This window comes from Oxyura jamaicensis, chromosome 2 (genome assembly GCF_011077185.1).
Source record: "Oxyura jamaicensis isolate SHBP4307 breed ruddy duck chromosome 2, BPBGC_Ojam_1.0, whole genome shotgun sequence".
In the NCBI taxonomy this organism is placed as follows: Eukaryota; Metazoa; Chordata; class Aves; order Anseriformes; family Anatidae; genus Oxyura; species Oxyura jamaicensis.
The window spans coordinates 21995100-22022859 of record NC_048894.1 but is presented as its reverse complement, the minus strand read 5'-3'; the positions used below and the strand labels follow the sequence as shown (position 1 = coordinate 22022859).

The window sequence follows — 27760 nt, the reverse complement described above, 5'->3', positions numbered from 1 at the left end:
CTTTTTTTCACGGTGCCTGATGACACTCTGACATCCCTAAAGGTTCTGAACAGTCTCAGCTTGTCATAACTTCCTGTTATGAGGATAATAAAAATAACCCAAACCTGACCATACAGCATTTCAACCAGAGCATCGCATCCTTATCTCTACATTGTCAGAGCCACCCCACTTTTCATTTTCTTCTCTCCACACTTTTTTTTAAAGTTGATTTGTAGAGAACATTTACAATACTGTTTATTTGCATGATGACTGCCTGACAGGGATACTTAGAATGTCAGATGAAGCTTTCCTTGTTTATTTTTGTTAGCCTGAGGCCACTTGGGAGTTTTCTCATTCAGTGAGAGGAAGGGAAGGCAGCGAGAGGCAGAACTGATGTCTGATTGGATTTAGCTGCCTGTGAAGAACCTACATGGTCAGTTTTTCAGGGAAAAATCCACCTTGTGACAAATGCAGCATCTATGACAGATAACTAGGAGGAATAGCCAACCTTCCTCCCCCCATCAAGACTAAATTCAGACTGCTGAGCATCAAGCCACTTTCTAACCTTATACATACACAGTCATAATTGGAAAAAATATATATTCTAGTACTAATTACAATCCTGTGCTAACATTTGCCCCCCTCCCAACTTTTCACCCCATTTTTTTTGAGATCTACTTTGACAGACATAAGTATCGGAGAGTTCTGAAGAACTATTCAGGTAATGCAAGTGTTCATATGTCCTTACCAACTTTATGACATACTCAACTATAGAACTATCTGCAGCATTTTTCCTCAATACCTAAGAAACTAAAATATGGAAAATGTGAGGTGAAGGTTCATTTCATTAAGGAAGAAACTAATTCTTATGTCATTTCTTTGTACCTCAAATTCCCTGTAGCGAAATGAGGCTGAGTAAAATATCTCTGTACATCCCAAATGAGTTTTGACAATCCTGATGTGGTGATGAAAGCCATGTAGATAAAATCTCCATTATTTCAACTTCCATTAATAATGGGGGAAAACTACTGACCTACTTTGCTAAAACTTGGAATTTACTCAGCTGTAACAGTTTAAGGCTATTTCAGGCAGCGGCAAGAGAATTTAAGCCTAGTCACGAACTAGTTCGTTTTTATTTTCACTAGTATCTTGAAGTGTGATTTTCCGCACAAAAACGCTGTGCTGCACTTTCCTCATTCATTAAAATCCACTGAAAATGTAGAAGGTTAAGTTTCAGGCTGGTAGATGTATTTTAGAAACTATGACTAAACATTTCTCTTAACGTTTCAGCTACAGCAAAATGGTTCACATTTAGCGATGCAAATATATTCCAGCAGACAGCAATGGTTGTCTGTAACATTTTCAGTGTTTAATATAAAATGTTCTAAGATAGAAAACCATGGTGGATGATTTCATTCCACAGTGTTTATTGCTGTACTTCAAATGAAATGAAAAATCTGGATGAAGCAACTGAGTACTAAACAACAGCTGGCAATGTTGAGTAGGGTGGTATGCAGCATTTAAGTAAAGCTTTTTGCCTGTTGAACCTTCATGCTCAGTAAAGGTCCCTAACGGAACAATGCAGAATCTGCCCGTAGGGATGGTAGTCTAGGAAGACTGCCTTTTTCTAGGCTTCTTGGCCTAATTACGCAGCTAGCTACAACAGTGACTACTCTTTTGCTTAACAATTGCTTAGATGTTCTATCTAAGCATAAGGATTTAGGCTCCTGTCTATTATACGCAGCTTTAGAGAATTAAAGCCGTATTTGTTTCTATCCAAACTTAATCTGCATTGCTTTTGATTTCCCTCTTCCTTTTCCTCTTACAATTCTGAAGATTTCTCTCTCTAATCAATCTCAACATTGAGCTGGAAGTTACATCCTCAGTATCAAGCATCATCCAGAGAACTACACACTACTTTAACAACTTACTGACTAACCATTTGGCAACATATTCAGGTTTCTTCCTACAGTTTTCAGCAAGCAGCTTCAACCAATAATTGCAACATGATTCAGTACTTCCTCTGCATAGCTAACATTTCTACTCCACCTGAAATGCTCACCAACCCTGACTTTAGGGTGAGGACAGACATACAAAGTACTCTTAGAACTTTTACACACCTTCAGCTCCTATCTCTTTTCATAAGAAAAAAATCTGGGAAATTCTTTGCCAAGCCCCCATTGTTTTCTTTTCCCACTCTTTGATTCCTGAGATACTAATCACAAGATGAAGTTTTTCACAGCCTGTTTGGAGTTCAGCTAGGAAAGAAGAGCCAAGCTATGCTGAAAGCACTAGACACTGATGCCTAGTTACTTTAAATCCAAAGAGACCTCTACATCATAAAAGAAATAGCATTAGAAATAGATTTCTACCTGGAAATAGTCCCTGTAAACACAAAACATTTGGAGATACAATTACATTCTGGACAGGTATACCTGACTTGGATAACAGGATGATTATGCCTATTTATTTTATTTATGCCTATTATGACTTATACTGCTATCTAGAGAATAAGGTACTGACATAGAATAATTCCAAAAACAGTGAAAAAACTTCAAAAACTGAAATCCAAAAACAAATCGATTTAAAAGACTGTCTGGGGAGATAGTAGGTAGAAAACAAGCAAAGTAGAATTTTTTTTTTCCTAAATTGTGGGAAGGAAAAAGCAATTCCTGTTTAGAGCAACAGGAATTCATAAAAGTTCTAGTAACCGTTTGCAAAAAATTCAATGCAGAATATGAGCTAATTGTGTATTTTTTAGAAAAGTAAGGTTAAAGAAATGCTGCATATACACTTCCAATTATTGTGGGTTTCTTTTGTTCACTTTTATTACATAAGCCTGCTACTTTGTTTCTTCTTTATTTTTATTTATGGCAAATTCAACAACTGAAGAAATTATGGCCTTCATTTTGTCATAGGTTCCACTACTTAATTTCAGATTTATACCTAAAAATAGTCATTCATTTTTAAGATACTAAGTGTAGGAAAGTTTATTTTTAATAAAGACTAATATATGTACTAATAAGTACCAGGTAAAGTTTCAATATGTGTTTTTAATCAGAAAGTGCTCAGTAGAAATAAGTGTACGAGAAAAAAAAACTTACAATCTTCTACTAAACAAATAGAAGCTGTTCAGAAACTTTGGTCTAAGATTTTAAACTGAGGACTTGTGATTATCATACATGCCTGTCAGAATAAATAAAAGGAATTAATGCAAGTGTCCTGTATCTATTTTTAACCTAGGACAAAGATATCTATGGTTATAGATTAAAATCTGTGAAAGTACTGTCACAGAAAGATTAAACTACTAATAGGCACCTACATGTAACTATTTCCTTTTTATCCCTCTCTTGCACTATAACAATTCAAGACAGTATGTATCACAACTACGGTGTTCTAAAGCACCCCCTTCCCCCCATACCCTCAATAAATTAAACCAGAATCAAAAGATTTCACTACAATTTAACAGGTTTCATTAAACCACTTCAACAAGTCTGTCTTCAAAAGGTACGCTTAATTAAAAGTTTTGGTGACTACATTTTATATTAAAGCCACATGAAACGAGTGTCGTGGCAAGATCTGAACTTTGGATTTATGTGGTGTTTATCTGCCTGAGGTTACATAAAAATCACATCTAACATACCTTGGCAAAAAAGACGGTGAGATGTGTTTCACTGCCGAGTATCCAGATGGGGAATTTTGGAGACTTCAAAAAGGAGCCAACCTAAAAAGGCACAACAAAAACAGAATCACAAAGCAAACCCAGGAAATCCATCTAGTCAAAGATCAAGCTAATGATGAATCAGTTAGTAGAGACCCAAATGCTCTGAAAACTACTATAAAATGTTCAACAAAATATCAAAACTGTTTAAAATACTTAAATTACAGTTTAGACCTCTGATTCCTGATTGACTTGGAAAACAACATAACTCACAATAATTAACTGAAAGAAGACATCACTGAGAAAGTGGTATCATCAATATCTAGTACTTCAGCCTTGGAGACATGCTTCAAAATGCACAGGATTAACTACTCCTATGCATAACAATACTATAATCAGATGCTAAATGAGGTAGAAGTCCACTTGACTTATTACCTGGTTTTGGATGTGTCAATTCAGAATTGACAATTAACAAATGAAGTGGCAGTGTCTGTCAATACACGACATTTTGAAAACCACACAATCCTCTTTAACCATGAGCTAAGTTAAAAGAATTCAATATAGCTTGAAAAAGAAGCAGAGATCAATCAAAAAGCCTTTCGAAATTATCAATGCTGCTTAAGAAGTATGATTGTCTAGAACACAATTTCTCAAATTTTTTAAAGGAAGTGTGTGCCATGACATGAAGAAACAACACAGATTAAGTTGCACTTCAGTAACTTTCAAATGTGCACAGTTAAGTATACAAAGTAATTACTAAGTCTTCAATACATTATATTAATTAACATTTAACTTAACTGTTTTACAATTTATACTTATGGCATTTTAAGTGGAAGACAGCAATGGCATAAAAAGAAAACTAGAACTGCAGCATTCATGACTAGCAAATCTTGGGACTAGATACTGTTTGAAGACAAGAGTTTCATAACCATCTATATAACTTGCACTGAGCATTATTTTGGTAATAATATGAGCTTCCAACTTGCCATCTTAAGTTGGTGCAATAAAGTTTTAATTTAAATAGCAACATAAATTTACTCAATAAGATGCATTTAACAATTATAGTTCTTTTTTAATGTAGTATTATTCTTAGTTTTAATTTGAAGTTGAAAATACTTTGAAAGTTCTGTAGTATCTCCCATTGTTCACAGTGAAGCTTTTAGTAATAGTCAAAGAAGCACAAAACACCACAATGAAAGAAAAATTGTAAGTTATACAGAAAATAGCTTACCTTACAGTACCTCAGAGATTCCATCAGTGTCAAAAAGCCTATTGTTGCTTGTTTATGTATACCAAGAAGTTCTGTTCAAAACAAAACCCAAATTTATTCGGGAAAAATCCTCGCAGCCTCTTTTAAGTTGCTTTTTCTTGTGTTCAAAATTGGTCAAGGAACAACAATTTTAAAAAGTACTGCAGTTTCAGCAAAGATAAATCATTAAGGTATAGTAAAAAAACCTGGAAAGGTTTTTATATTTTCCTCAGGCATATTTCTCTATAAAGAAATTAGAGTCAAACAGATGTTTTTAAACGAAGTTTGCTGTTGATACCTCTTTTGATTCAAAAGTTGCTGGATTTATTAGAAGTACTTGTATCTTACAGCAAAATTATTCTCAGAAAAAGTTAAGAAAAACAGCTTTCCTGAAGGAAAAAAAAATAAAAATCGGTGTGTGTGTATTCTTTTAATTTTAAGAGTTCCACAGCTTTATTTATGTTAAACATTTCACATTCTGAACAATAAAACATGAGATTTTTGTAAATAGCAGTTCTGTTAGTAGGAGATAAAGTGTTCCCTCCATCTGATTTTCTATACCAACTTCCATTTAATGAATCATGCAGCTCTCAAGCGCACACAGCTGTCAGCAACATCTAGACTATTTACATACTACTGACTGGAAGAGCACTCAGACCCTTTTTGAGCATCTCTAATACAGAATAAGAAAGTACTTCAAAATTCAAGCTTAGAAACTAGTCATAACCGTATGAATTTGAAGGAGCTCTGGGCTTGCATATACATCATCTGAACAGTACATGGAGCCTATGCCACACTTCCTGCACCCACTTTGAGTTTTAATCACTGAATTTTGCAACAGTGGGGAACAGCTATTATAGATATGGTTTAACTTTTCCTCCAACATTAAGAACAAAACCAAACTCACACTGTTAGTCCATTCACTACCTTTGAGGCCTGCAGGTACAACTAATTCCTGAGAGTTGGCAGCTGTATGTGTAAAAGGACTTCTTCGCAACCTCGGATTCTTTGATCTGAAAATATGCTTTCAAGGAATATCTTCAAATGTGCTTGGAATTAAAACATACGGGGGTGCATAGACGTTTTCTTTGCAGAACCCCCTTACCTCACCAACTTCACAGCTGCTATAAATTGCAATATACTTAGACAATTCAACCTTCATTTGAACCAAGGGCTAGAGAGATCTCAATTCAAAACATATTGAAGAATCCGTCAAACTAGGGAATAGCTGTTGCTTTAAAATAACACATTTATACGTGCAGCAAAGAGAAACGAACGACAAAAGTAACACTACATTAAGAAGATAATCTTAACATACCACATTTGGGAAAAAATCACTAACAAAAAATTAATGTAAAAGTCTGGTAAACAAAGGCTTCAGATTTAAGATGTGATGCACAGAACAAAAACACAGAATTAATATTTGCTAGTCAGAAAACAATGATTCAGGTCATAATGGACAGGCTGCCCAGAGAGGTGGTAGAGTCTTCCTTCTTGGATATATTCAAAAGCCACCTGGATATGGTCCTAGACACCCTGCTCTAGGCATCCCTGCTTGAGCAGGGAGGTTGCACCATATGATTTGCAGAGATGCCTTTCAACCTCAACCATTCTGTGATTCAGAAAGCAACCAGATTAAGTTTTTTTTTTTCCCCCTGACAAAAAGTTTTGCAAGTATAAGCAGATTTCTAAAAATTGAGAAATTCAGAGCCTTTAAAAGGTCAGGCACAAACTAACAATGATTTTGGAATTTAATGATACCGTTACCAACAGTATAAGAATACTACCACCTAGTGATTATCTGAAACATCACAAAGTCTTGGCATTACTTAGAAAAAGTGACTCTAGCATTTCATTTTTGAAACACTTATATTTCACGTAAGAAAGACGGGACATTTACTCTAATTAACTAAGATCAATGAAGTTTTGGTTTTAAAACACTGAACTGAAAATAAGCTGGGTAGCTCTGGCTAAAATACAAATCCCAGAAAACACGCAATGTAAAAATAGAAGTATATTTCTCAAAGATTTCTATCATCAGAACCTTTTCAAACAATATCTTCAACTACCCCCATGCCCAGTCCTCCTTCATATTTTGTCCCCTGCTCCGCCACAATCCCTGACTCTCAGTTTCCTTATTGATTTCCTCACTACCAGCCTAGCAAGGCCACATATGCAAGGCAGTTATACTACTAGTATGCGTGCTGACTAGTAAAGCAACAAGCAACACTTGAGTTCAGCATGCCATCTATCTCATTGGAGGCATTAATTTTGTTCTCTCGCTCTAAGTCCTCACTTTTCATGAAATTTTTGGGAACTTCTCCTTAAAATGCCTGATGCAAAATTTGATTTAATTAGTTTGTCAGAAATTACTTTGCGAAAAGAGAACAGACAAATGAACAGTAACTGAGATTGAAATAAGATGAATAGTTTAAACAGGAATATGTACATCGGAAATGAGAAGAAAGCTAGGAAGTCAGAAGACTGACATTTCACTGGTAGTTGTACAAGTGGTAGCTAAGAAAACCGCCAGTTAACTTCTGCCCAACTTGGAAAATTTGAATCACCACGTAAGTTAGAGCTCTGAGTGTCACTTGCAAACTACTTGCTAATTCCTCAAGTTTGTAATTCAGTACGTTCTGTTTCACTAAAAATATTACTGGCAGTAACTTTTAAATAGTTTTGAATTAATTTGAAAATTTTACTTCAGTAATTAAAAATTACCTATTTAAATAACTGAACAAGATTTAAAGTATCTTTATGTAACCTCTGAATAAAAGCACAGGGCAAGTGTAATTTTGAAAATTTCCTAAGTGTATTGGCTTATGATAATATGATCACCTATTGTTTCTCCTGTTTCTGTGTTGAGGCTGAATCTTCTCACTGTTACTTCACTGTGGTCCCTACAAATATACAACATGCTGTATTTCTGCTTGGATAGTCCTCTTGTTTACTGTACTTTGAGTTTTAGCAGACCTCTAGTGGAAATAAAACATAATTGCGCAAAATCTTTGATGTTAATCAGTGAGTAGAGGATTGTCAGTTACAGGCTGAGATTATAAAATACCTAATGACCTGGATCATTGAAAGGGAAACAGTCTCAGAAAGTCAGGAAGACATGCCAATACACTGGAGGCAGGGACGTTATTCAGAGTAGACACACCAGGCTAGATAAATGAACTGTCAGGAAACTTATGATGTTCACCAAGGGCAGATACAAAGTTAAGCATCCACAATGGAATAAGCCCATGCAGCAGGATTGGCCAGCACTGAGTGGCTAGGAAGCAGCTTTGTAGAAAAGGAACTGAGGTCTGTGTAAACAATGAGCTGCACACGAGTCAGTGTGCCACTACAGCTGCATCTTTGGCTGTGTTAAGAGGAGGACAGCCAGCACATGGAGGGAAGTGATGGTTCCCTCTCTCTTGCACTTACTGAGACCACCACTGGAGTTTTGGGCTCCCTGGAATGGGAGAGACATTGACATAATGGAGCAAGTCCAGTGGAGGAGCACTGAGATGATTAGGAGGCTGGAACACACGATGTACAAGGAGAGGCGGTAAATGTGTTTGTTTCATCCCAAGAAGAGAGGGATAACGTGATGGAGGGAATCTTATTGCTGCCTATGACTATCTGATGGGAGGACATAGCAGAGTTAGAGGAATACAGTAGAATGAGATGTTGTGACCAGAAGCTGAAACGTGGAAACTCCATCCCAGTACTGGGAAAATACTTTTTTTCCAAGAGGGGTGAAATGATGGAACAGGTTACCCAGGTAGGTTGTGGAATCTGCATCCCTGGAGATACTCAAAGCTCAAGTAACCACATTTGTGATCTAATTGGAACTACACTGAGCAGGGGTTGGATGAGATGTCTTCTAGAGATCACTTTCAACAATGAATTATTTTGTGATTCTACCATACCATATGAGTACTCATTTACTTTTTTTTCCCTTTTACTAATGTGCTTGGCAAGATCTTCATTTTGTACTTTTTCTTTCAATTCTATTGTACTGCGCTTTTGATTTTTGTTATTAATTTATTTTTACAAAGAAGATGGTCTGAAAGCATGAACACTTCAAATTCTGAAGGTATTCACATCCTCTCCTCTGCTTCTACAAAGTCTGTTTCAGGTTCATCAGCCTTTATTTTTTCATTTTTACACAAGGATTTTCCATCATATAAGTCGTTGCTGAAAATGCTGACTTGAAATTTAAGAGAGATTCATGCAAGATCTGAATTAAAATGCTTTGGTTTGACTCTGTACAACTAATGGAACCTCCTTTGAGACGTTTTAGGCTTCCAGTTAATTATGATTCCATAGAGGCTGTACTTCTGCATCAGTCTTCTCAGAATGTCATTTCAATATTGTATCCAACTCTTCTCACTCTATTTGCTAGACTTCTTACCAAGGCATTCAGACTGGATTACTGCATTCTATTACTTATGAGCTTACGTTGGCTGTTCTATGGTTTTCATCCTTCACATGCATGCATATTGATTACTAATTTATTTAAAGACCCTTTGGAAGTTTAAATCGTTCTTTCTCCAGGGTTTTTCCTTTAGCATTTCTTGTCGTTTTTGTTAAGTACCCTGTTTTCTAATGTTTTGACACCTCCTGTCTTTGATGCACATGGTAATCATTAATGGATCTGAGATTTAGTTTGTCTATCTACTTAAATATCATATAATGAATTGCATTAGGATTCGCAGACTTGAACATGCCTGACACTTTTTTTCTTGCAGTTCTTTCCCTCCTTTGTTTTTCAGATGATCTTTCTGGGAGACCTTTAGTACTTTCTTTAGTACTCCAAGTTAGAAATCTTTTATTTTCTGGTAATACTGAACTCTTCTCACACAGTAATACTATGAATTTAGGTTCTCAATCAGTTCTGACCTAAGTCAGAAGTCCAGAACCAAAGCTCCCATAGAAGCATTTGTCTCCCATTTTGGAGAATGGAGACACAGAAAATAATCTTCAGAACATGTTTCGTTATTCATCAGGTCAGTAATTAGACTTAACTGCTGCTAGGACCCCTCAATTTTCTCCAAACCCTTGGGATAATTATAGCCAAACTCGCTTCATTTGCTATACTTAAGTACTCTTAAGTTAATCAGTACCTACTACAAAGTGATTTGTGTAGTGTATCAAAAAAGGGGGGAGAAAGACCAGACTGTAGTCTTCAAGACTTCTTAAGCAAGACAAATTAGGATTTATTGTCACATTTCCTTTATCAATGCTTTTTTGTCATCTTTCCTTCTTCAATCACTTCTCATGTATTTTTTTTCCTCTTTGGCTGTAGTCTTAAGCTTCCTTTCTACCAATGCTATGAGTTTCTTATGTTGAAGGGTTTGCAGGTGTCAAAATAACCAGAAAATAATTAGCAAACATTAAGTTTTTTAACTTGGCCTTACGTATATTTTTCTGGTTTGGTTATTGGTCACTTGCCTTAGATTCTTCTGATCAAACAATTACAAGTCGGAAGGTTTGACAGCAGTAGCATATAGAGATGATTGCCAGTACTCCTGAATTTCTGTAGGGTTAGCATCTCATACTATGTAAAAATTATGAACAAGTATAAAATAGAATTGACTTACTCATTCCTGAACATTCTCTGTCTCCATCCCACACATTAGAAACAGCATGTCCCGTCAACAGGAGATTAATCAAACTTTGGCTATGCAACAGAAAGAAACAGCCTGTTAAAAGTGATATAATTTATTTCTGAAAAAGCAGTTAAAAGAGCTTAAAATAGTTAAAATAGCCAAATAAAAATATTATTTTATCATTCTCTAACTATATTATTTTACTTAGGGTATATTTGTAATTCAGTGATGCTAACACGATCTCTAACAACACTGATATAAAAATGTAGCCCCGAATAAGTAGTGAAAAATGTATGCTATGGTAAGTGTTGCTTTTACCTATTACCAAGTTATAACTGAATCCTTCTCATAATGTCAATATATTCCTAAAAGAATGCTCGGTTACAGAAACATAAAAAACTAGCATGCTCATCTATTTGAAATGGTAGCAATCACACTTTCTAGCCTACCTTCCATGACCATAAACAGGATCTATTAAGGGCTCAGTTGCATCTTCAATTTCATTTTTTATGTTTTCAATACCCTGCAAAAAAGTAATAAACATTTTTGCTCTCCTGAGGAATGAATAGACATTTACTGCAGAATACAACAGTAAAACATTAGGAGGCTGGCCCTCTTCTATGAGCCGAGACCTGAACACACTTGTTTCTCATGACAGAAAATAGAAACAGAAATGGAAAGCAACAGAATGAAGTAGTGAAACAGACTACTACAGAGGCTGATGTTCTTATGCACTGAATTGAAACCTAAACACATTTTTCTTGATAGCTGATGTTAGAGATATACAAGGAAGGATGTTTCCAAAAATCTAAAATTATCCCAGATGAGAAGAAATAAAGACACAAAAGGGATTGAGCTTCTCAAGTTTTCATGCTGCAAATGCATTGCAACATGAGTGAAGACAGCATTCTATCCACTTATCTAGATTTGAATTAGTTTACCATTTGACTTTAGCGTTCACCTTTATACAGGAAAAGGGTTACATGATCAAATTTTCTGTTAACAAAGACAAAAAAAATCAAATAACCTACAAACCTTTGTCAGTATCACAGAATATAGAAAGAGCAATACTCCAAATCTGTTTGTCCACACTGAATATTGATCCCAAATTGCATCCTTCAGTTCAGGGAAGCTTTTGAATGCTCGTTTGCTAAAGACAAAAAATAACAGAAAAAATAACATATTTAGATGAAGTAGAACAGTGCCACAAAGCACAAACAATATTAAGACCTAATATGAAATGTCCAAGTAAAAGCAGCATAAAACATTTGTTACGTACAGAATGATGCAGCAGCTGTTCTGTAGTTACTAAAACCACCACAGAGTCATTATTATTTACCCATTAGAAAATGATAATAATTCTGGAGCAATGTGTAAAAATGCACATATCTTTACATGCAAACACTAAGCTTAGAGTTACATATACTTGTGAAACAGCCGAGTGGCTTGAGGCAGTAATTCTACCACATGCTGTTATCGAAATCACAAATGGACTGTATGCCCACAATAACGTTTGCATTCCATATTGTTATGGCAGATGTTCATATACTACGGAGAAAAAAACTTTACCTAACCAGGTAAAAAAAATATTTCAGCCTTTAGAAGTAATTGTTACCTTTCCCTTGAGAATTTGATTTTATTAGACTCTAGCTTTGGAAAAAGCCAACCATTCAAAACCACTAGCGGTACATCCACATCTGGGAAAATACCCGCTTGCATTACTGCCTGGATGATTAGATAACACCAGGTGATCTTATGTTTAAAAATAAAGTAAAATAAAAACTGAGGAAAAATTCCATCAGGTTCCAGTGAAATAATGCACTTGGCCTTTCTTGGGAAATTTAGAATCAAATACTGCTTTTCAGAACACACACTTTTTTTTTATTATTGAGTAATTCAAACAAAATCACATTCTCTGCTTATCTGTACATCTGCAAAGTATATCCGTATGAGAGGTCACTCTGGATAACACTTGAAATTTTTAAACTAACTTCATTATTGACAGACTATACAAGGCAAAGACAGTTTCTGAAATCCATCCCTCAACTTAACGACATGCAAGAGTGCTCATTTCCAATGAGATATACTGAGAAAAATTGAAGTGGGTATCATGAATCCAGGAATTGGGATTGGGGGAGGAAGTTAGCATTCTGATTAGATGAAGTTACAGAAGTTTTAATATCCCCTTTTCTTCTTTCTTCATATGACAAGAGGTTTAAAGCACAAACTGTAATTACTACTGAAGACAATAATCAGTAGTTATTTCAGTTCTAATTAGTAACATTTTCCATCTCAAGTGTTTTTGAAGTTCTCTTACTTTTATTTCCCTCTTTGGATATTTATCTTTTTAACAATTAAAACTCCTCACTGTGAAAATAAAAGGCAGTTGCCTTTAAAGACAAACTCACTAGGACTTTAAGCTCTGCATTTACACCCCAAAAAGAAAACAGTAAAGTATGAGGCAAAAAAGAGTCCTCTATACAAAACATTTTAATAAATATTTCTTGGGTAATCTTGAGTCAAAAATAGTAGATGCCAATTGTTTTCAGTGCATATATCAAGTATTTCAAATACAATCACCTGTGTATGAAAAAAATGAGGATGAATATCTATAATTAAATATGAACCTTAACTAGCTGTGTTCATTCAGCCAATTTCATGTATTACATTGCTCCAGTTTTATTTTAAAAGTTCTTACATTCAAAATAATATTCCATTTTAAACTGTAAAATGTGTAACAAACGACAAAAAGCAACACCCCAAGCCCCAAAAGTGAAAACCAAATTTTAACCTGATGTGTAACACACAAGAAGCTTCTGAACAAAGCCTTTTCAGGGCTGTAAATATTAGTGTTATTTCAAAATATTGTATTTTAAATGTTCCAATATATTACTTACTGAATTAATGCATGAAATCGCTCAAAGCCAAGCTCTTCCACAGCCAAGGCAGCTATACACAAGAGACACTTTTCAGCACTACACATGGCAAAAAATGACACAAGATACACACAGCAAGCTAGTACACTTTCAAGCATTAATTATATTTTTAATTTTTAACCTGTCCGTGATTTTTAACTGATTAGTATAAAGCTATTTTACCATAACATTAAGTTTAGACCATACAAATTAGTGAGAACACTTCATTTGAAGTAATCAATTTATTGAAAGCACAAAGCCACTGAATCGCTTAGCCTTGAAAATATCTGTCAAATGCCAAGCTGTTGATTTTGTACAAATCATGACTGTCTCAAAGTCAAGCATATGCATGCTATAGATTTAATTTTGCAGGTCAACAAGTATTATTTCCTAGAAAAGCAAGCGTGATTATTTGGATCATTTTATCAATGTAGGAAAGCTGTATTTTTTCCTTTAAGTATACATCTATATTACTGAAATTTGTATTTTTCCCTTTTAATGCTTATTCAAATATCATAAATGAAGTAGAATCAGACTACAAACTGTTGCACATTCTATTTCTAAATAGTTTTTCACCATTTTATATTAATAATGGTTAAATAGCCTTTCAAGTATCTCCAAGACAAAAAAAATACAGCATTTAGTGTCTTCCCAAGTTCAACATGGGCTTTATACCTTTGTTCCCCTCATAACATTTCCAAACTAGGGAGGTCAAGTGAACTTTTAAACGTGTACCAATTGTGTAATTAACAATTTCTGATGGGCATTCAAATACGATGACTGTAGAAGTTTTCAGTGCCCTCAACATCTATAAGGACTCTATCTTCCTGCTAACGGAATAATATTCCAAACAGACTTGCTTCTGATTAAGGCCACTTACTACTACGTTTTTAAAGAATGTCTCATCACCTAGCTATTGAATTTGACTGCATATAATTCATTAAAGACCTGAAGCCATTACGGTTAATACTACTGATCAGCTCTTCCCATAGTAATTCCCTTGTAATGGCTTTTTATGTTTGGTTGTATTTTGAAAGGTGCATTTAGTTTGCCTACATACAAATATAACTGACTCTCTAAGTAATAGAGTAATCGCTTTTTCTACCTCAGAAATATGGCAGCAGATAGTTTCTAATCTTTTAAAAAATTACAACTATGAGAAATTGCAAAAATTCGGTTTCCAAGAGCAAAGCTACACTTAAAATATTTTAAGACATTTTTGAAAAATATGAAATACTGATCTACATTACAGAAAATTTCCAAACAGATTGCTTCCCCCCACTTCCCCATTAATGCAAAAGTGTTTTTATACAAAAGGCTATACATGCTACAGGGATTAACCCCTCCTCCAGAACACACATCTTTGTAAACAGAAAATTAGAGGGAATCAATCATATAAAGCAATCTTTGAACCTGGGAACTTGCACTACTACAGCCAACGCATGGCCAACGACAATCACTAGTATACATCACAAAAGCAGATGAAAAAATGCTACTGTATTCAGTAAGTGGGCTTGAATCCATCTTTTGTTCACACAGCAAGATTATAGGCAGTTTCATTCTGTTACTACAGAGCAGATGGAAATGGTAAAAACTACTGTTTGAAACAAAGGGAAAGCAGTAGAAATCCTAGAGAAGCATAGATATAACCCCAAGTTAGATAAAGACCACATTTAGTGGAGAGGAGAAGAACAAAGAGCAATAGGGCACGAGCTGTATGAAAGCTACAACTGTATAGAATTTCTTTTGAATGATATTCTATCATGTTGTTACTAACCATATTTCCAGGTTTACCATAAACATACCCCCATATGCAATTCCCAAATAGTACTAGCCTGCCACATGGAATTGCATCTGTAATGCTGCACCACCAACCTACACCCTCTCTTAAGTCCTGTAAACTATGACAAAACCTGCTTCTTTTTATTGATTATAGCAACCAAGCAAGAAAAATTTATTCCTTTGCACTATCAATGGCACCATTCTGCATTATTACCAATACCTTCTTATCCGTATCTTTGACAACGCCTTATTATCCATATCTTTGTTCCTAGCCTAAACAGGCAAGTAACTGAAATCACTTCTATAGTAAACAATAGCAGCATGTGGAAGAAAAAGGAAAACACTAACAAGTGTATCTGAAATCAGGAACAATCAAGGATATTAGCATTCATGACAAAAGCAGACTGCTCACTGCTCGTAGTAGACATAACCTGCTCTTCCTAAGCACATTCCATGATACTAAGGACAAAGTCAGGCAGAACCTGTAGACTTATACAGAAATATGAAAAATGTACACAGGTAACAGAATGGATTAGTTTACTGAGACCTGAGACCTCCTGAACACACTTGCTATAGTTAAAAGCTCTTTAGAACAAGTCAATATATTAACAAAAACAGTAAAAGAAACCTATTGATAACAAGGCTCTGCTTCACTTTTTCTTCAAACTGGAAAATCCACAGAAAATTTAAATTTCAAAGTTACAAGTGCCTTATTATCTTTCAAAGGAAGATTAAAAAAAAAAAAAAAACATAAAAGTGCAGATACAATTTTTTATGTAATACTTTGTCTTTATAAAAAAAGCTCACTTTGGAACTCTTATGTAGTGACCTTTTGGGTTAGTGTTTTTTTTTTTCCAATTAAGTTACATTTTAATTATTACTGCTTGAGCCTTCTAAAGCACATGGAGCATTTGATAGTGGATGAAGATGACTTGTCCCATAAAGAGTTCCAGTGCTAATAATTGCTCTAGCTAGCTTTACATGTACAAATCTACTTGTATAATTCTTACTTTGTAATTACACCACAAACATGACTAACAGATACCTTCTGTCAAAAGATGCACCTTTATAAGCATGTTCTCATGTGAAGAGCTTTTCATATTTCTCAAAGGGCACATTGAGAACAAAAACTAAAAGAAAAAGAATCTTAACTTTTAACATGTTAGATGTTTCCTACTAAATTATGAATAAATACACCCTCAATGATCACATCCACACAGAAAAAAATTCCATGGCACTGGCATCATAGTAGTTACATATGACCGGATGCGGTATCTTAGCAGAACAGGTGATGTTCACTTGGTCTTTCATGTAATTTTTGATGAAATCAAGACATTTGCAAGAGGGTAAATGAAAAATTCTAACCTACAGAAAAATGCATTAATCTCCTAGAAGGTGATTTGCTTTAGTTGTTCTGCTACTTCAAAAGACTGCTTCTCCCCAACAAAGGAATCCAGAATATTTTAGAACAGTTTAAGATTTGAAGAGTTCCTTATAAATGCTCTTCTGAAATAAAGCTGCAAGTGACAAGTTAAAATATTCCTCCAGCTCTATGGAGTACATACATTTTTCCAAATTAAAGAAACACCAGGTCCCAATGAATTCCAAAAACAAATGTGAAAAGATTGTTCAAACTGCAGAAATTCAAGAAGATGCATATGTGTATGAACTTGTGATAGCACATTTCTTTCACTGAAAAGGATTGGTGCCTCTAATTAAAACAGACAAAAATCTCTTACTGCTAATGGAATCACAAAGGCAAAAACCCTTATCTGTATACTAATAAAAAGTAGTGGTCGCTCAAAAACAATATAATACTTCTCTAAGTGATAGGTAATTTAGCGCTGAAATTCTTCTTACAAGGTTGTTCCTCTTGACAACTGGATTCTGCAGGACTTTCAGAAATACTAGCAGTTTCTTCAGTTGTTTTTCCTCTTATCCATGTTGCCAGAGAGTATGACTCAGAGTTATCAGAGCAAGCCATTTCCAAAATATCACATAACGTATGACAGAGAAGGTTCTTCTGTTCTTCTTCTGTAAAATCAGAAACCTACATGAGTTTAATTGCTGCTAATATATGCTACTAGTCTCTTTATGCTACCTTATATATGCTACTAGTATATTTTAACCACATTATATTAATGTGAATAATTAAGTGAGCTTATTAATTTTATTAACGTTAATTGTTTTGTGACTGTAATGGACCAAAGACTTATAAAGCTGTCTTCAGAGAATTGTGTTTCAATAGGAATTCTAACCCATTCCCTGTGCTAATAATAGATTTCAATTAATCAAATATTTATAAAAAACACAAGTACTGTGGACCGGCTTGGACCTTGCAAATACAAATTTAGATTTTATAGAGAGTTGGGGTTGTTCAGCATGGAGAAGGTAAGGCTCCAGAGAGACATTATTACAAGCTTTCAATATATAAAGGGGGCTTGTAAGAGAGACAAAGACTTTTTACTAGGGCTTGTAGAGACAGGATGAGCAGCACTAGTTTTTAACCTTAAAGAGGGTAGATTTAGATTAGATATAAGGATGTTTTTTTTTTTTATTTTTATTTTTTTTATGATGAAGGTGGCAAAAGACTGGAATAGGTTGCCCAGAGAAGCTGTGCATGCACCCTGATTGGAAATGTTCAAATTCAGGTTGGATGTGGCTTTGGGCAACCTGATATAGCAAAAGGTGTTCCTGCCTATGACAGTGGTGGGCAGCCTAGGTGACCTTTAATTGTCCCTTCCAACCCAAACCATTCTATCATAAAATGTGGTATACATACTTTATGCCATGTAAATGGTACAGGAGAACACTTAAAATATAGTAAATAAAACATTTACATGTTTTATTAATAGTATTTAATAACAGAATTATTTTACTACAAGAACAAAAATTTGTATTATGACTTGATTTATGAATAATTAAAAAAAAAGAGAAAAAGAGATCTTGGTACCTGGACAGTCTCTCCAAGTAGACTTTTCGCTGGCAAAAAGCCTCTTCAAGAGGAATGCCTTTGATAGCAAAGCATCAAATAATTATTAAAATTCATTACAATTAAGTTTTACAGTTCATCACAAGCTCTATACCAAAGCATTTTTGCATGCTATTAGAAAAGCTGCAAGCACGTCTTCACTCAGTAAGAGACCTAAGCCTGCACTGCTTTACTGATTTCTCCCATTCAAAGTAACTACAAATGTGGCCTTAAGTTCAATCTTATTGAGTTTGAACCTAAACTATACTTAAAATTCACAGAGTACATATTTAAACACCTCCAGACTCATGGGACTGCAGTATTGGAGGCACAAATATTTTGCAACACATAACTGACATAACTGAGGAGTACAAAACAATTCTAGTCAGAGATCAAAAATCCCTTGAGTATTTCCAAAACATACTGATTCAACCATTACAAGTCATAAGCTGAGGATCACATTAAAGAAAACCTGTACATGTCTACATCCCCGCTTTGCTTTTTATTAACACCAACATTGCTCAAATAACCACAATGCCTATAAAAACAGGGAAGTGATTCCAGGGAAGTGATTGTCCCCCTGTACTCAGCTCTGGTCAGGCCGCACCTCGAGTACTGTGTTCAGTTTTGGGCCCCTCACTACAAGAAGGACATGGAGGTACTTGAGCGAGTCCAGAGAAGGGCTACGAAGCTGGTGAAGGGTCTGGAGAACAAGCCTTATGAGGAGCGGCTGAGGGAGCTGGGACTGCTCAGCCTGGAGAGGGAGGCTCAGGGGCAACCTTATCGCTCTCTACAGGTACCTGAAGGGAGGCTGTAGCGAGGTGGAGGTTGGTCTATTCTCCCATGTGCCTGGTGACAGGACGAGGGGGAATGGGCTAAAGTTGCGCCAGGGGAAGTTTAGGTTGGATATTAGGAAGAACTTCTTTACTGAACGGGTTGTTAGTCGCTGGATTAGGCTGCCCAGGGAAGTGGTGGAGTCACCATCCCTGGAGGTCTTTAAAAGACGTTTAGATGTAGAGCTTAGGGATATGGTTTAGTGGAGGACTTGTTAGCGTTAGGTCAGAGGTTGGACTCGGTGATCTTGGAGGTCTCTTCCAACCTAGACTATTCTGTGATTCTGTGAAAACGTTGACACAGGTACTGCTCTTCTTAAGGTCAAGGAATTTGAGAAAAGAGAAAGTATTAACATTTTTATTTATATCTAATCTTTTACTTTTCCCCTTCATCTTGCATTCCCCCTTTTAAAGTTGCCTCTGCTTGGTTCAACCTGCTGCACTTCCTCAAATTAATCCACTTCAGCATACTAAACTCACCATGAGATCATTCTGCTTTATCTTGTGCTGAATATTGGTTTCCTCCATACTGTACTTATAATTAGCTGATTTGCAATTAATTTTGGTATTTCAAATCCACGTACATTAAGAAAATAACAAAATTTGGGCTTATTAATCTTAAATCATTCGTGTAGTAAATGCATCTTACCTGTACTGGTGCAATCACTGCACAAGGACCACCTTCAAATTGCTCTAATGCAGTTGATTCGGATTCACTAAAGACAAATCCTGTCAAATGAAAGACGATGGTATTTAGTGAAATATATAAGCAATCATTTATATATATTACTTCCCTAAATGAAAGAACATTTGATTTATTAACTTTTAAAGATCAAACAAATTTTCAAGATTTTTTTTTCCCTATCTGAAAAGATAAAAAGATGGTAACAGGTGAATAGAAAAATGAATATATTTCAGCAATCAAATCATGACCATAAAGAGCCAACTGCTGGAGGTTTCTTTACAGTTTAACAGTAAAACCGTCACTGGAGTATGTGCGGCTAAATACTTAAAACAATTTTTAATTTATTATTTCTTATTAATTAACTAAAATTTGTGATATTTTTGTCTTGCATATGTAAAAAAGTCACCTTTGGAGCCTCACTGAACACGTATAATCCATTTCTATTCTCTATGCTATGCCTCTCTACACCACATTATGCCTCTCACCGATCTCATTTTTGGCCCATCAGTGCTTCCTAGTGAGGCTGAAATAGGTTGAGTAACTCAAATATTCAACTGTAACCACAGAAGTGAGCCTCTTACTGGTAGTGTTTTGCAGTAGATCCACTGCATTAATCAAGATGCAAGACTACCTATTTTCCCCCTCCATCTTTGAAGTCAGAATCATTTTACAGTCACATAATAGAGCAAATGTTAGAGCCGTTATTGCAGAATTATTTCTCTTTGCTCTTCAACTTCTCTTCAACACTTGTTGATTCGTAGCTTGCATTTCTCACAGATAAAAACATATACACAGGCAATTACCTTGATGAAGCTAATGCATAACAACTTACAGTGAGCTGTATTTTGCATTATTTAAGTGCTAGTAGCATTGTGCTAAAGTGACTCTAGTTCATTATAATCTAGAAACCATGCAACTGTAGTCAGCAATTAACTAGCAAATGTAAGCAAGTGGGGACAGGAAGAAAGCGGATACACACGCGTATTTTCTCAGCAGCGCCAGTCTCCGCAGAACGAATAGTCAGCATGTATTTCCCCCAGTTTCTCCTTTCCCCAATTCTGTATCATTACACCCTGCCACCTCAGACGCACCCCCAACTCCTAGATGTGAATTTGAACTAGGGGAACGTGTCCCCTCAGTGCAGAGTTCAGTACTTCTGCAGGACAGGTACCTCACCCGAAGCAGCACAAGGAAGGACTACTGTATGCCTGCAAGGCCAGAATTCAGCACAGAAATGGCAGCTGTTCGACAACAGTGTGAAGAAAATGAGACAGATCAGCGTAGCCATAGCTCTTCAAAAGCGGGCTTTCCCCTGTATCCAACAGGGAGGCTGCAGCTTTTTTTTTTTGGAACCAAATGTGCACGTGCATTATAATGATGTCCTTTATATCCAAACCTCAGCTGCCTGTCATGCCTACTAAATTAGATCCAGCATCACCAAATTTAGCAGTGATGCTGCATTAATCCGCACTTCAAAGTTTGCCCCAGTGTGATTTCATTCCCCCATTAACATGCCCTAACAAGAAATATCACCAGCCATTTCAACAATCACACTTATCCGTACTAAAACTTCAGTTGTCTTCTACTTTGAAGTGTTATTACATGCCATCCAAGCACACTGCAACATTTTTTTTAGTTGTTTTAATGATTTAGCCACTGCAGTGAAAAAACATACTTGGACATGGTACCATTAAAGCACACTTAGGAAATCTTGAAATTGTTTCGCTTTCTTCAAGGTTCTTACAGAAATCACGAACTGTTGCTGCTTACCCTGCCTTGTTTTTGAAAACCATCTCCTAAAAGTAAAGAAAATGAAATGTAACCCACCAGAGGAAACATAGGATAGACGATGCAGAACTGCTATTATCCGGAATTTGACAGAATACAACCAAAGGAGAAAAAAAGAATGCAACATGCAAACAACATTTTCTTTTTAGCTAAATGCTGCTTATTTCTTAATAATCATCAAGCTTCCAAAAGCTGTGTAGCAAAAAAAGGGCTTTGGGAATTTTGGTCTTGTTTTCCCTTTTTTACTTTTTAAACTTCTACAAAATCTGAAGTCAACTTAGGTAAAATTTCGGAAACCAGCAGTCTGAAGTCCAACTGGGTTCAAATCTACCTCAGCCTGCAGTCACATCTCTTTACTTTTTTTTGTATTAATCACATCTTTTCCTAATGATTCACAGGAACAGCCTAGCCACCTCGTAAGCTAAGAACAGCATCTCTGATCCAGTCTAATTTTAGCTTATTGTCACTCTCAACAGGTTATTTCTCTCATACAGCTCCTTTCACTCAAGATAAAACCTTAAAAGCAAAAGAGATGACACAGCTGAAATAATCTTTAATCATAAATACCATTATGATAATTTGCCTGTGAGAAACATTTTTTTTTTCATTGCTGTTTATAATTATAGCACCTGTTCCATTGACCTCCCCTTTCCTTCCTTCCCCCCCAACACCACTGCCCTGCTGTATCCTTTTGGCTGTGGAGAACAGCAACAATAGTTGATCTAGATTGCTGCCGGTAGTCAATGCCACCAGTATTTTCAGTTACACCAACTATGCTATTTGCAGATTTGTCTTCATATCCTTTACTCACTATTAACCACACAAAAGAAAGTTTGTCTCCTTAGTTCCCAAAATTTGGCATTTACCAAGGTTCACATTTCTTACAGATAACCCTCAACTCTTCCACGTACGTTTTGCCAAAACAAACATGACTTAGTTATGTACTATTGTCTTTTATCTAACACACCACATCACTGTCCAAAGCATTATAAAAACCATTGATTTTTCAATGCTGATCACCCCACCGCTTTGTGCATCCTTTACTATTTCTAATATATCTATCTATATCTTACATCCATGCCACTGCGGACACTGGTGTCATTTCACAAAGGATGTGGTACATACCTTAAGTGCTTTCACCTTGTGCACGAACCAATTCTAGCTGAATGAAGGGGAGAAGAGAAGAAGCTAAAGAGCACGTGGCCTTAACCACATTAGAAAAACAATTTGTTCCATCGCTGACCCAGTCTAACTACAAAGATGCTGTGCTATTCATTTTTTGTGCTATTCTCTGCGGAGCTGGCCTCTTCCCTCACCAGAGTATTGTATTCCTCTCTCTTTTTGGGGATATAAAAACTGCCTGATGTGACTACTAGAATAACCTGTTATTACCAAAGTACAAGGTTTGCAACATGTCTTCATGTTTCACCCTTTCTCTACAGATGAATGTAGAATGGTAACACATTTTGCACATGGCTGTGTGCTTTCAAACTACATTGTTACTTTAAACTTCTGAAATTTTCTTTGAGGAAAAAACAAACATTTTCTTACATACAAGAAGAAATGAGAATTTACTGCAGCAATACCACAAAAACACTCTAATAGGTTGTGGGTAAGGAGCCAGGATGCCCTGAAAGGGTTTGAGGAAAGTACCCGAATTACCTGGCAAGCTGCGGTACATTGGGCAAGGACCTGCCAGAAAACAAGGTAAGGTCCCAACCTGTCTGCCCTTCTCCACCTTTGTCAAAAATAGAGCCCCGTGAAACCTTTGAATTTCAATAAATGTGTATGTTTTCTATGTGAGCCCACCTCAAGAGCTTTTATTTTTGTTAAGGCTGTCACCCTTATCGAGAGAAAAGAACAGCCTTGCTTGTACTGCATCCTTCCTTACAGTATGGGCAATATCTCTTCTGATTTTCCTCTTTGGACCCAGGCAGCAGTAGAGTTTTAGGATTTATTATTTAGGATTTATTATTTAGAATATGGTGTTACAGGGCATTTGAAGTTCTTACTACATCTATGTCCAACTACATTAACCACCATGCCTTTTGGCCAGAGAATACAGTCTTCTCATTAACTTAATTTAATTTACATGTTCACACCCCGGTTTTGGGCAGTCAATGATATATTCTATTTCCCTTCCAATTAAACAGTGCTGAAAGGGCTGTAACTTACACATGGTGAGTCTGACTGTCCCTCAAAAAACTGCAATGCCACCCCAAAGCCTACCCTTTCAATCAGCAAGCCTCGTGGCGTCTGATTTCTTCCTTCCGGTACAAAATGAAGTCTGCTAAAATAGTAGAAACTGGCAACAGTGTCCATAATACTGGACAGATGCAAGACTTAGGGAAGTCCTAGTTTGAGATATTTCGGGTTCCATTTCACTTGGACTTGAACCAAATAAAGGAAATTTCCTGTGAAGCAGGAACCCATAGCTCAGGCAGTGCTAACCTTCTGCCAGCGTAGAGCCTCTCTGATCCTTCCCATCTCAATTATGCAAGTGCTCTGGCTGTTCCCCAGTCCATTACTTCACAAAGGCATTTGTGTTCATCAGAATTAATCCATTATTTTTAAGACAACTCTGTGTTACGGAAGGGCATGAAATAAAGAAATTAAATCTCACAGAACAGAAAAGGATTTGACGGTCTTTCAGCTGCTGTTCAGAACAGCAAGATGTGGTTACTTGGTCTGTAAAGACAGGATCACTGCCCCAAAACAAATCCGCCACTCCAAGGGAAGAAAAGGGGTCTACAAACATAAAATTAAGAAATTTCTCTTGCCTAAGGCGTTAGGTGGCTGTTCTCAAGCAGAACACCCCTGTTGTTTTTCCCAAAAACCACTGTTTGCTCAAACTTAGATGCATTGCTTGTGCTAATAAAAAAACACTTCCTACTGTCTGAACTAGCAACATTTTCTGTTTAAACTGAAGTTTGAGGTCAGTAGTTTACAGTACTTTTTGATTTGAAAACCTCAATACTTTTTTGCATGATGTACTAATTCCTGGCAGCAGGTTTGGCTTCTAACTTTTTACTTTTACAGAAGCCTTAGAAGCAGCCCCCTGATCACAGATCGGGAACCACCCACCAGGGTTTACTTTGCTAAGTGTGACAGGCATTGGTAAAGCAGGAGCTTCAACAACAGTTCCACCAAACGACTTGGAGAGGCAGTACTTCGGGCAGACCAGCAGTAACAAGCTGGTAGAGCTGGCACAATAGGTGTAAGCGCTTCTTCCACCTGTTTGCACAATCTACAGCTGTCTATACCCTAACTGCAAATATTATGAGAACTGCATTTTTCTTTCTGATTTACTGCTTGCACTAATATGGAACTCACAGAGACAGAAAGCAGACAGAAATGCAGGTATGTTTTCATAACTAGTGACTATAAAATAAAATTACACAGATAACAGGCACTGCTCCTCTCCAATTACCCAAGTGAATTGCAAATTATTAAGTTAAAGGAACAATCTTAAAATTGCTACTTCTATTTAAGGCTTAAAGAATAGCAAGTCCCTTTTCCTTTCCTTTCCCTCAAAAATATACGTGCTTATCTGGTAGAAAAAAAAAAAAATGGTTCCCTGGTAACCTCGACTTGATCATGGTCTAATGATGTTACAGCTCCAATGACTTAACAGCAAAGCAGTACAACATAGCTCCTCAACCAAGGATACAATAAAAGCCAACCTGGTGACGTTTAAATGTACAAGAAAAAAGAGCTTCAGGTATGTAAAAACATGGAAACCTAGAAAGAAAAAGGTAGAATGAAAAGGAAAGTTGTCAATCTACTCATCCAGCTCTCAACCTGGAAGGAAGTTGGAAGGGGATCTGGATAAAACAGACCTATTTCCATCATATGTTGTACACATATGCATAAGTTGTAGTATTAATACCCTCATGCTATGCTTTTGAAGTTAAGCAGTTGTTTTAAAAAGAGAGTTCCATGTCTTTTTCCCCAAAGGCCGGTGAGAGAACAGCTTAGGTCATTCTGAAATGCTGTTGCACTTAAACCTGCGAGACATTCCCAGTTACATATCTGCTGAACTGCAGAGCAGCCTTGTGAATGGAGTCTGTCTCTTGGAGCAACGAAAAAAATGCTATCACCAGTATGATTCTTTGGGGTTCAGTTCTCGTCCTACCTGCTTCTCAAGTCCCCATATTGATACCAGCAAATATGGAAGTGCAGACCAAGCCTTTGCATCATACTGCTCTGTGCCCACTTTGAGGATTCTGGTAAGTGGGACTCACAGGGTTCACACTGCAACTACTGCTGCAAACACAAAGATTTTCCTTGGGAAAAGCCAACAATAAACACCACCACAAAGAAAAACCAAACACAGTAACAGCTTTGCGGTTATGCCTTTGTGAGGTCTGGAACCAAGACAACGTGTTTCAAGTTGCCAAAGCAGCGAGCTGCAGGAATTACTTTGAAGTTTTGAACTGTCACTAACTTCAGTCAACATATCCACATTAGCCAGGTCAGTTCTGCTAACTCACCATGGATCAGTTGATCTTACCCATTTTACCCTTTGATTGACCAAACACACACAATGGTTAACTGAGTTTCGTGCATGACTAGGTTTCCCAGAACACTGCTATCTTTACTAAGAAACCGACTGGTTACGGTCTTACACTCCTCTACACCCTCCCTACTATTTATTTTCCTTTATAAATGTAAGTTACAGCTCTCAACTTCCAGAGTTTGAGAAAGGTTAGACCACATTCAGGAAGTATCTGAAATAAATGACAGTGTTGTCACTACACTCTGAAACAAAAACCCAAAGCCAACCAACCAAAAAACAAAACAAAACAAAACACCCACATGCAGCAACAAGAAAAAACACATACAAAAAAAATCTCAAACCAGTTATTTTAGGCAAACATAATTTATATGTCTTTGTAACTTTTGCACAACTGATGCAAAACAAGAGTCCCTCTCAACTTTGAAGGCTCTGGAAATAAGTGTGCATACACACACACGAAAATCAAGCTTTATCTTGGTAAGTCAATGCTCACAAGGCTCCCTGGCAGCAGTAAAACTGTGCAGTAGCTTCTCAAGATGGAAATTGAAAGTTTGTAAAGGTATTATGTTGCTATACAACATAGTAGACTGAGACTGACTTTTTTCTCAGCACAAGAACTCCAAACATCACACTAACCCGCTGTCCTGCGCTTTTGCTACATAAAACTTGTTAAATAGGCTATAGGGAAGGGAGCAGGAACGCCACACGGTACACTTACGGGACTTTGCCTAAGAAAAGATGGAAAGACAGGAAATATCAGCTTCTTCCCAGGAGCCACCCAAGGCCATGAGAGGCCTTTCCATCAGTCCTTCACAGTAGTACAGGTTTGGGGCATTACAGCACACGGTTCAACACACTTTGAAACTGCTGAAATTCCATATATGAACAAGCTGTCTAAAAAATACCAATTTAGATAAACTAACATTACCAGTTACAGAGAGAATATTTTTTTTTGGTCCCAATTTTGGTACCAGAGACTGACTGCCTGGATACCACTTTTACCAGCAAACCTCTGGATTACACCTTTCTATGGCAGTTTTGAAATGAAACCAGAAAATCTGCACCGAGAAGAGATCATGCGTAGGTTGTGTAACTTAAATACAGAAAAAATCACACTGCAAAGCCCCCGGGAGCCACGGTTATTGCTGCTTTATCTCTGGCCACCTCCTGGGGACGATCTGCACCTGCTCCAACTGCCAGAGAACCCATTAGGAAATAAATAAACAGCCGGGGGGCCCTGTCCCAAGCCCGTCCCCACGTCTGAGAAGCCTATTTGGGGCTCCCATGTTCCTGGGGCGAAAAAAGGCAACTTAGCCTTCTCGTTCCCACAAGCTGTGCGAAATAAAGGAGCAAGACGCCCTTGGGAACAGGCGTAAGGAAGGTGTTTGAAAAAAAAAAAGATGCGAGGAACAGATTTCCTTCCCTGCTCCTTTCAGCTCCATTGGAGGTTTGGGGCAAAATGCGACCGAGCTGACAAAAAATAATAAATAAACAAATGAATAAATAAATAAAACAACACCCCAAACTTCTTTCCCAAGCGAAACTGCTGCATCATTTACCACAAGGCACACGGGCGGCCACCCCCCGGGCAGCCAGGCAGGGCTGTGAGGACACACGGACGGACACACGGACGGACGGAGGGAGGGAGCTACCTTGCGCCCAGCGGCAGAAGATGGTGTCGGCCAGCCCGCGGGGCCCGGCTTTCTTGCCCCACACCAGCTGAACAAGCTCCTGTGCCGCCTCGGACATGACGGGGACAGGGAAGGGGAAAGGGG

General features: G+C 36.9%; 1 protein-coding gene across 3 annotated transcripts in view; it reads right to left on the bottom strand.

The window, feature by feature from the left end:
- Nucleotides 1–27754, bottom strand: part of MINDY3 (MINDY lysine 48 deubiquitinase 3) — a 51289-nt gene extending 23535 nt beyond the window's left edge. Inside the window, exons 1-10 of one of the 3 annotated variants that reach the window (XM_035316444.1) lie at nt 27638–27754; nt 19643–19722; nt 18143–18200; nt 17050–17223; nt 13390–13441; nt 11528–11642; nt 10942–11015; nt 10484–10563; nt 4872–4942; nt 3623–3703 (exon numbers count right to left, since the gene is read on the bottom strand). In XM_035316444.1, the coding sequence (XP_035172335.1) occupies nt 3623–3703; nt 4872–4942; nt 10484–10563; nt 10942–11015; nt 11528–11642; nt 13390–13441; nt 17050–17223; nt 18143–18200; nt 19643–19722; nt 27638–27734 (882 nt within the window). In that variant the 5' untranslated portion in view covers nt 27735–27754. Of the gene's footprint in view, nt 1–3622; nt 3704–4871; nt 4943–10483; nt 10564–10941; nt 11016–11527; nt 11643–13389; nt 13442–17049; nt 17240–18142; nt 18201–19642; nt 19729–21353; nt 21385–27637 lie in introns of those variants that run through there. The other 2 variants (XM_035316445.1, XM_035316446.1) reach the window with 2 other exon arrangements.
- Between the last annotated feature and the right edge of the window lie 6 nt (nt 27755–27760).